The 10,306-nt window shown below is 59.0% G+C and overlaps 1 protein-coding gene across 5 annotated transcripts in view; it reads left to right on the forward strand.

Annotated features, from left to right (window-relative positions):
* The window catches only part of Cpt1a (carnitine palmitoyltransferase 1A), a 50,362-nt gene extending 40,106 nt beyond the window's left edge, over positions 1-10,256 (forward strand). For all 5 annotated transcript variants that reach the window (XM_027944418.2, XM_071615977.1, XM_071615976.1 and 2 more), the window contains exons 15-19: positions 4,177-4,311; positions 5,325-5,477; positions 6,360-6,473; positions 6,672-6,764; positions 8,134-10,256. In XM_027944418.2, coding sequence (XP_027800219.1) covers positions 4,177-4,311; positions 5,325-5,477; positions 6,360-6,473; positions 6,672-6,764; positions 8,134-8,220 — 582 coding nt within the window. In that variant the 3' untranslated portion in view covers positions 8,221-10,256. The remainder of the gene's footprint in view (positions 1-4,176; positions 4,312-5,324; positions 5,478-6,359; positions 6,474-6,671; positions 6,765-8,133) is intronic.
* The last annotated feature ends 50 nt before the right edge of the window (positions 10,257-10,306 follow it).

Here is a 10,306-nt window from a genome sequence, read left to right on the forward strand (position 1 = left end):
ACTGGAGCACTGTGGCCGGGCCCCGCGTGCACATGCTGGCTCCGCGTGGCAGGTGCAGCCTGTGCAGGGACAGAGTGGACTCGCTGCCCTTTGGAGGGAGGGCTCCAGAATGGGGCCCTTGAGGTCGCTGTGGAGAAGCAGAAGTCACTGTGGCTTCGGCTCAGGTGTGCCCTGCTTTAACTGAACCCTCTATGGTAAAATGTGAGTGTGTCACGGTGACAGTGTGTGGAGTCCCTATGGGGACAGCTGAGAGTGTGCCCTCCACTGGCCTAAGAGCATCATAGGCCCCTGGAGTGTCCCACCGGTCGCCCCTTCGCACAGGTGAGGAAACGAGGTGCAGAGAGGTCGGGGACATGTCAGTGTGACACTGTGTGGCAGGGGAGAGCCAGCAGTGGCTCGCACATCCAGGCCTAGAAGCTCGACTTCTCAGCTAAAGTGAAGGAGATAACTGCGTGCCGGACAGTAGACGAGGCACCCCCAGAGGTGACCAGCTGTGACAGGGACACGCCTGGCTTAGCCGATGCTCACCGTTCTGGATAAAGCCGATTGCATTCCTGAAGCGTAGGCTGGGCGCGGCTTAGCAGCGGAGCGGCGGGCGCAGGGCCCTGGCTGCAGCCTCACGCTGCTCAGGATAAAGCAACCACGGAGCTTGATTTTTCCAACTGACGTCTCGGGTGCAGAGGACGCTTCACAAGCATACCAGGGCCTCTCGTCGTTTGAGGACCTGATGAAGTGATTGCTTCCTGAGGAAACACAAACTGACAGAGCAAAGCCCAGATGAGATCAGACGCCCCTGACCCAGTGTGTCCCTGGGGAGAGGTCGCCCAGAGCCACCTCGTGGGCCCAGAGACCTGGGGAGGGTGGAACCTGCCAGGTAGTGAGAGCCATGTGCCAGCCCTGGGGCCAGAGGCTGCTGGCCACCAGCCTGAACCGGCAGGGCCTCTGTGGCAAGGCTGCCGTGGGAGCCAGGAAGCCTGTCCAGAGCCCGCCTTTCCTGCAGCGGGAGCGGCAGCTGGCAGTTCTAGGGGTGAAGGCAGAGACCCCACGTCAGCTGTAAGCAGATGGCTTTGCCCGCACGAGGACAGCAGAGTTGGCGGCAGCGGCAGGGTGGCTGGATGAGTGGACAGACGGTGCCGAATCACATTGCCAGGTCACAGAAAGAGCCGGAACAGTCATCTCGGCAGATGAGGACATTCCAAACTTGCCGTCCCCTCCTGACGAGCACTCTCAGTCGGGGGCGTGGTGATGGGCTCTTTCCTTAAGGTGGCAGATGCCCTCGTGGGGTAGTGTCCAGCTGTCGCCTCAAGGGGAAGATGTGGAGCCCCTGTCAAGGCCGGGAGAGCAGGACGCCGCTGGCAGCTGACAGGATGTTCGGGGCGAGGGACAGCTGTGACTTCAGAAGACAGGAAACTTTCACGGTTGAGCAGCGCACTCGGTAAACAGGCCTAGTGCAGAATCAGACCAGGGTCAGCGTCACGAATACCGACGGCCAGGCGGGAAGCAGAGTGGAAGCCAGAGACGAAGACCCGGGGCCCCAGGCTCGGTCTGTGAAGCAGACAGGACTGTGCCAGGGTCCTGGGCAGGCTAGGCCCGGCGGTGCCCTCCTGGAGTCCCAGGGACTTAGGAGATGTGAGGCAGGAGGATGGCAAGATTGAGGCCATCCTGGGCAATTCAGTTAGACCCCGTCTCAAAAAGAAAAAAACAGCTGGAGGTGTCAGGTGGAGCGGAGCTCCCCTAGGCTCGATTTCCAGACCAAAAAATAAAGAATGAAAAGAAGCCCAACCGTCCAGCCAGATAGGCTAGGCCAGGCCCTGGAGGCATCTCCGAGGCTACCAAGCAAAGCGTGAGACCCATCTGTCAGTCCAGAGCAGGCACCCGTCTCACTCAGACCTTTCCCGCTTAGAGGTCCCTCTAAAATGAGGACAGTGCTGCGTGTCACCCTCGTCCGGGGCCATGGGCCTTCCGAGGTTGCACGTGGAGCACTGTCACCAGCCTGGGGGCCCAGCCGGCCCAGCTGTCACTGACTGACATCCATGAGGTGGCGGATGCTTGCTGGTCCATGGTCATCTCCCCTGCTGCAGTGTTCTTTCCTGGGGCAGGCTGTGGTCAGTCCAGCTGGCCAGAGTACCCCCAGGGCCAGGATGTGCCTCCACAGAGGAGGTGGCTGCGGTGAGCGCGTGGGGCACCTGAGCCAGGACCCCGGCAGGTCGCCATTCCAGCCCAGAGCTGCAGGGTCTCCTGGGCCCAGAGCGGCACAGCCAGGTGAAGCCTCCTGCTGTGGGGCCCGCTGGCCTGTCCTCAGGCCCAGTGAGTCAGTGTCTGCAGACGTCCACCTTCGAGCCGCTCCTTAGGAACTGCAGGTGTGGCCCTGGTGCCCGCAGCCCCCTCCGGGCGCTGGCCGCATCGGGCTCAGTGGGCACTCGGATGGGTCAGAAGCCGGGCCCCGTGCCCATCGGTGCACCTGCCGAGAGTGTTTTTAGATGACCATTTTAAGTTTTATTTGTTTTTGTTGTTTTGATTTGGGGGGTTTTATCTGGGGACAGAGCCTCACTAAGTTGCCCAGCCTGGCCTCAAACTTGCGATCCTCCTGCCTCCGCCTCCTGAGAAACTGGGGTTACAGGTGTGCGCATCCTCCTCCAGCTTAGATGACCCTGTTTAGGTGCAACGTGTGGCCCACCAACTCTTCTCACATTTAAAGCCTGCGCTGGGGGGTTCCGTACCTCACGCATCTCGCGTTCACCCTGTTGGACGATTCAGGCCAGTTCACGCCCCGCCCCGCCCCGCCCCCCTCTGTTCCAAGCCTTGCAGTGGCCTGAGGTCAGGAGCCTGGTAAAACCTGGGACCTCCTGCTTCCCAGGGCACAGCATGGGACCCCCACAGCCAGGGGGATCTGATGACCAACGTAGGAAAGAAGCGAGTGCCAGGCTGGTGGCTCATCACAGGGCCTTGAGGGCACTTGGCCCCGTCCTGGAGGACACTCGGGCTGGGCAGCGTGTGTGTGGGAGGCGGTGCTCAGGCTGCACCCCTCACCCGGGGCCACTCGCTTTCTTGCTGTAGGTGGGGGACTGATGGGAGCCGGTGCCCCAGGATGGGGGCAGCTCTGGTGCTGGGTCCTGGGCTCAGGTCTCCCTCAGCTCCGACCTGCCCCTGCCTGGGCCCATGTCCAGATGGTGGGCCCTCCTGGGGTCCCAGCGGTCTCGTCCCCCTCCGCAGTCTCCTCTGCTCTGGTCTCCAGTCCCCAGGAGACGCAGCGGGGCTGTGCTGGTGGGCCCCGTGCCTCATGCTGCTTGAGGTTCAGACTTGCTGGGTCCCAGCAACCACGCTTCTGCCAGCCGGGTGGTGGCCACACACAGGCATGGTCACTTGAGGGTCTGGATGTCTGCATGAAAGTGCAGCTCCTCTGCCCCCCACCCTGCCCAGGTGCATCCCCCAGTGTCCACCTGCCCCATGCTAGCCTCTGGAGATGCGTTGGTCTGTCACCCTGGGGCCACCAGGGCCAGTGCCAAGGCACTGTGATGCCAGGATGACGGTCACCAACTGCCTCCTGTTGAGTCCTGTGGTCTCGGAGCTGGCCTGGGGGCACCAGCAGCCCAGCCCCACATCTGCCTCCTGGGGAGGCACCAGCTGGCTGCAGAGGCCCTGGAGACCACTTTCCCCTGCCCCCAGTGCCGTTCCTCACCTCTACCTGCCAGCAGCCCCTCCCCCCGACTGCCAGGGGGTGACCCTTGGTGTTTCATCCAGAGGAGGAACTTTCCAGGGCCCTCTGTGCCTGCCAGCCCCGGGCACTGCTGTGGCTCCAGCTCCAGACTCCAGGCCTGCCCTCCTGTCCTCCTGCTGTCCTCCCTGCCCCGTTCCCTCCCCCTCCCGGACCCTTCCCACTGTCCCCCAGCCCCAGGGCCCCTGAGTCCCTGCAGCACTTCCGACGTTGCCTGCAGATCCCGTCCACTAGTCCCTCCCTGAGCATCTGCGCGTGGTTGGGTCAGCACGGGGACTTGAGTAGAGGTCACAGCACCAGTCACATCATGGAGTGGAAACCTGGCCAGCTGGCCCTCGTTTCCTTCCAGCCCTTTCAAAGCCACACAGCCCGCTGCACCCAGCAACCCGGAAGCCCACTCCCTGCGCCCCGCCCCGCCGTCCCGGCCACACCCCCTGGTACAAGGCGCTCTCCTTCCCCAGGACATGGGCAAGTTCTGCCTCACGTACGAGGCCTCCATGACCCGGCTGTTCCGAGAGGGCAGGACAGAGACCGTGCGCTCCTGCACCACAGAGTCCTGCAACTTCGTGCTGGCCATGGTGGACCCCAGCCAGACGGTAAGGGGCGGTGCCGGGAACGCGGTGCCCTGCAGGCCTGCCCGGGGACACAGCGCCCATGCATAGCCTGTCCCCTCCACACACTGATCCCCTGCCCGCCTCTCCTTCCCTCCCCCTCCTGGGGGAGCAGGAAGTACTAAGAGGTGACAACAGGAGCACACACAGAGCCTCTGTCACACACAGCTAGAGATGATTAGAGTGGCCTGAGACAGGCGGAGGAGCAGGGGGATGCCGGGAGCCAGCTGGAGCTGTCACTAGAGCCCATGGCCCCGGGAGCCACGGGCCAGGTGGGGGCTGGGGTTCTGAGTGGCACCTCCTGCAGCCCCGACAGCAGCCCAGTGAGGCGTCACCAGTCACCAGCCGACTGCTGGGCCCGGAGAGCTAGTGGCCGTGGTCAGCTCTGTGCCCAGGCCCTTGGCCCCACAGCGCAGGTGCTTACCTCTGATGGACGGAGGGGACCCCACCAGGTGGTGTCGGGCAGGGCCTCCAGCCGTCCCTGGACGCCTTCAAGGCGAGCCTGGCAGGGAGGCCCTGCGGTGAGGTGGGGCCAGACCCCGGGCGAGGGTGTCGCATGAGCCTGCTCCTGTGACTTCCATCGCAGAGCCCAGAAGAACCCGCAGTGGCCCTTTTGGGTCAGATCCAAAGGTCCCAGAAGTGCCATTTTAGCAGAATCATTGGCCAGACCCAGGGTGACCTGGGGGACAGTGCCCTCTGACAGTGGGCACTCACAGCCGGCGCCCCCTTGGTGATCTCTGTGTGGCAGGAGATGTTGCGGGTGGGCCCTGGGAGGCTGCCCCACCCCACCCCACAGCCCTCTCCAGGCGGGAATCTGGGGAGGGTGTGGTCAGTGGAGCTCCAGAGGGACGCCTCGGCCACCACCAGCCCTGGCTCGGCGCAGCAGGTACCCACAGCTGCCCTGCTGACCCCTGGAGGGAGGCGGCAGCGTTGGAAACGCAGATCCAGGTTGCTCGCCAGAGACATCGACGCCTCTCCTTGCTGCCTTTGCTGCCTAGGTGGAGCACAGGCTCAGGCTGTTCAAGGTGGCCTCCGAGAAGCACCAGCACCTGTACCGCCTGGCCATGACGGGCGCCGGCATCGACCGCCACCTCTTCTGCCTCTACGTGGTGTCCAGATACCTCGCCGTGGACTCCCCTTTCCTTAAGGAAGTAAGTCGCCCCCCAGGGCAGCTCACCTAGTGACCAGTGCAGCCTTGCACATCGGAACGGCAGGCTGGGCCCAGGGCACGGCTGTCACACAAGGGGACAGGCACCACAGTTCCAAAACCTTGCAATTTGCTTTGCTATCGGATTTACCTTCCTGACTTAATATGTGAACACCCTCAGAGCCAGATCACAGGAAAACACGTGACAGTGGGGAGCTGTGGGTCTGTCACCCTTGTCCTTAGTAGGATTTCTTTAACTGAAAATTTGTAAAATTTATTTATTTTTTTTTTTTTTGCACTGGGGATTGGTGCTTGACCATGGAGCCACATCCTCAGTCCTTTTTATTTTGTTTATTTTTTTCTGGCCTTATTTGTTAAACTTTTATTTATTTTATTTTTTTCCTTTTTATGTTTTGAGACAGGATCTTACCAAGTTGCTGAGGCTGGCCTCAAACTTACTATCCTCCTGCCTTGGCCTTCTGAGCCTCTGGGATTATAGACCTGCACCACTGTACCCAGCTGTAAAATTTAATTTTTTAGCAGTGGCTTGTATTTAACAACTGGCTCGAAAAAAACCCTGAAGGTGTACCCTTCAGCTCTTGGGAGCTGGTACCAATCTGACAGCAATCCCTCATTCTAAATCTTTCGAAACTCTGCCACCTCTGTCTGGGCTGCTGGCTGGTGACCCCTGCTCAGTCCGGGGCCGCCCCCACCCTGCATCCTGTCGGGGAGACACTGCCTGGGCCACACTGCCTTCAGAACATAGGCCTCCAGTGTCCACACAGTCTGTTGGCCAGCAGAGCAGGTCTCTCCTGCCTTTCCTCCGGAGGTGTGAGGACACGCTTTGGACGGCGTCCCCTGGACATCTCCTTGTTTCCCTCCCCAGGTTTTATCTGAGCCCTGGCGACTGTCGACCAGCCAGACCCCTCAGCAGCAGGTGGAGCTCTTTGACCTTGAGAGGAACCCAGAATACGTGTCCAGTGGAGGGGGCTTCGGGCCGGTAGGTGCAGCCCCAGGTGTCACTGATGGAAAGGGAGGGACGTGCCCAGCCTCCGCCACCCTCCAGCCCGCCTTGGTCCTGCGGCCCTGGTCCCCTGGTCACCTCTGCAGGAGTCCGCGGCCTCGGGCAGCTGTGGCCGTCTTGGCTGGACTGTGAGGAGGCCCTCGCTCACGCTGCTCCGTCCGCTCTGTCCTGCAGGTGGCCGACGATGGCTACGGCGTGTCCTACATGATCGTGGGAGAGAACTTCATCCACTTCCACGTCTCCTCCAAGCTTTCCAGCCCTGAGACGGTGAGTGCAGAGGGAGTGCGAGTTCGGCCCGTCTTTACCCACTCCTCAACTCGGTGGCCTGTTTTTGTTGGGTCGGGTGTTTTTGTGTAAGTGGATTTCAGGTTCTCTTAACCTGGGGGAGCCGTGGCCGCCTTCCTCCAGGGCCCGTCTGCTCCTCATTCAGATTCTCCTCTCCACGGTCCGCGCAGCCCCACAGCAATGTCATGTTCACTGACTTTTTTTTTTTGTTTAACTAAAATAAGAGGAAATTACTACTAATAATGAAGTTTATCAAGAAACAGGAAACAGGGTGGAGGGGAAATACTGTGACTGTTGTTGGCATGACCACAGAGTGGCATCCCTGAAGATGAATAGATTTCTGGTACAAGAAACCGCCTTCGATCCCTGTCCCGTGGGAAAGCCTGGCCCCTCCCTCGGAGTCCTCGAGTCCCTCTCTGAGGTCAGCCCCTCAGCAGCTGGGCCCCTGCGGCTCTGCACGTTTCTGTGGCCCTCTCTGGGTGCCCGGTGTAACTGACCATTGGGTTTTCGTTGCCGTGAGACATCTGAAGCTTCCAAGAAGCGGGTATCCCTCTGTAGCTTGGGGCTGGTCATTCTCCAGAGTGGGACATTAATGTCCAGAGCGCTGCCACCAAGTGCCATCCCGGCCCAGCAGTCCCCTCTGGGGAGCACGGGCTCTGCTCACACCCAGCTTCTCCTGTGCTGTGGTTGGTGGCAGAGGCCGTGGCCCTGGCTCTTGCCCCTTTGCCCCCTCCTTTACTTCTTCCAGAACATACGCCTGTCTGGCTTTCAAAGCACTTTTTTGGGGGGGGTGTGGTACAGGGATTGAATCCAGGGGCACTTGACCACTGAGCCACATCCCCCGCCCTTTTTCTTTATTATTCATTGTTTTGAGGCAGGGCCTCACCCAGCTGCCTAGGACCTGGCTAAGTTGGTGAGGCTGGCCTCGAACTTTGGACCCTCTTGTCTCAGCCTCCGGAGCTGCTGGGATGACAGGCGTGCACCACCTCTCCTGGCTCTGAATCACATTTTTCACTGGGTTTCGTGGGTGGCGGCTGCCAGGTAGACAGTTTTTGGAGGGCAGGCCAGGTACGAGTTAAGGTCCTGGAGGCCAGAGCCAAACAGGTTCCCAGGAGGCGCCCTCCAGCAGGCGGGCTGGCGGTGGAGAGGGGCACTGTGTTCTTCACGGTGTGGGGACTCCAGGAAGCCTCAGGCTGCACCCACCGCAGCTCCAGGCATTCCCCGGCTCAGCCCAGGGACTGGCAGAAAGGAATCTGAGAGACCAGTGGAGTCAGATCACAGACGTGAAGACTCGAAGTGAGGGGGGGGTTCTGCGTCTTGACGTGGTTTGCTTTCTGCTTTCAAACCCAAGGATTCCCACCGCTTTGGGAGACACCTGAAGCAGGCCATGGCAGACATCATCGCCCTGTTCAGGCCCATGGTGAACTCCAAGAAGTAGCCCCGCGGGCCACCCTCCACAAACCAAACGAAGAATAGGATCGATCCTGGTCGCCGTTCAGGATGAAAACTGCTCTTAGAAAACTCAGAAATCTTCCTTCCAAAAAAGGGTCTGTTGCTTTGTTTCCCCAGCATGGTGGGTGGCACCGCGTGAAGCGTGACCCACTGTCCCCAGGTCCTGGCTTCAGGAAGGCTCCACATGTCCCCAGAGCCTGTGCCGCAGCTGGTACTTATTAAGGGACTAAGACGCCACTGGGTGGGTGGAGGGGGAGTGGGTAGCACTTCACACACCTGAGAAATGGAACCACGCCCCTCGGGGTGACCCAGGACCTGGTACTTAAGGCGTTCAGCGTCATCACAGCAGTTCAGACATTTGATTTGTAAAAAGAAAATGTGTGGTTCAGGTCGGCAGTGGTAACAGTTGCAGCTAACACGGTCACGCACTAACTAGAACCCACGCTTGGGGGATCGGCTTTGTCACTGTGGGTAACTGTCCTGTCTGGGTTGCTGGTCTGTGTTTGCATCTCTGTGTTTGAAGCAAGCCCCATGCAGCCTCCTTAGTGTTACTGACCTTTCAAGTCTCCAAAACCCAGTGCCTTAAAGTGGGAGGCCCTCTGGGGGTGGGTGGGGATTGGGAGTCTGGGTGGACTTGTGGGGATGTTGCACCTTCCTCAATTTGCTGAGCATAGAGGACCCCAGGTCAGTGCTGCAGTGTCCCCACCCCAGAGGACCAACTCCCTCGTGGGAGCAGCCATGCTGGGTTCCCCTCATGGGTGTCCTTCCTGCCATCATTGGGCAACAGAATAACAAGGATGGATGGTCAGATGGTAGCTAAGAATGAGGCCTGGTGCCAGCCTCACGCGTACTGCTCCCCCTGCTGGCGAGACTGTGCCACTGCAAGGGGAGCAGAGCCTGGGGAGGGCAGGGCAACACCTCCGTGGTCAGGACTCCTGGTCTGGGACCCCAGTGGGATTGCCTTCTCATCCCCCCCTGGTTGGAGAGAAGACCCGACCTCATTTCCAAAGGAGCCGGAGGGGGCTGGAACAGCAGTCCCGGTCACTTTGATGAGAGACCAGAGTGGCCCAGTGGTGGGTGCTAGGTTCACAGCCTGACCTTCGGGTAGGAGTGCCTTCACCGGAAGCGCCTGCTTGACCCTGGAGCACTTGTACCCTCGGTCATCCTCAGTATTGAGTGCAGATGCAAAGCATCATGGGGACATCCCGCTGCCTCTGGTCTGTCGCCACGAGCTTCGCGGTCCATTTTTTAAATCGTGTATTTATTTTTCTGACCACTTTATGCTTGCCGGGCTCCCCCTTCCTGCTTCTGCACTCCAGTGACAAAGAGCAAGGGCTGGGCAGTTGCCCAGACAGAGCACTTGCCCGACATGTGCATGTCTTACTTCTGTGTGTTTTGTAATGTAGAAATCCCACCTCCATGGGCCAAAGATCCTTTCCTCTTAAAATCAAGAAGGAATGTAAACAAAAGGCAAAAACAAGAACAGTAAACTATTACAGTAAACAAAGCCCCATTCTGTGGTATTCAGTGGGTCTGGGGGAAATTGCCCCTGCCCAGGGCTGTGGAGCTCACAGCCAGCAGGCAGCAGCCACGCCACGGGAGCCTCCTCCAGAGTCACCCAGGCAGTGTGCTAGTGACCACTGAGCAGTCTGTTTCCATGTGTCCACACAGGAATCCGAGTGTAGACGTGTTAGCACTCAAACACACTTGGGCTTATCTCTCAGGTTTTATATGTTTCAGATGTATTTGTTGCTAATCGGTGTGCAGTTATCAATGCAATTTTATATTCCTTAAAAGGAGGAAGAGTGGGTTTTTATTGTACATGTCAAAAGGGGGAGGTGAGAGTATTATGTATTTAATTTAATTTGGAACAAATTAGAGTCTTAACACAGCCATGGTTTAAATTGGTTATCCTGATCTGTGCATTGCGTGTAAATACAATGTGCTCTTGGATGTAAATCTTAGAAATGCATGGTGTGAATGTAGATGATCATTAATAAAACATTAATCCTGTCTACTACAGCACTGTCTGTCTCTTTGCTATGCCAATAGAGAGAATTATGCAGCAGGCA

Source organism: Marmota flaviventris, chromosome 9 (assembly GCF_047511675.1).
Source record: "Marmota flaviventris isolate mMarFla1 chromosome 9, mMarFla1.hap1, whole genome shotgun sequence".
NCBI classification, from domain to species: Eukaryota; Metazoa; Chordata; class Mammalia; order Rodentia; family Sciuridae; genus Marmota; species Marmota flaviventris.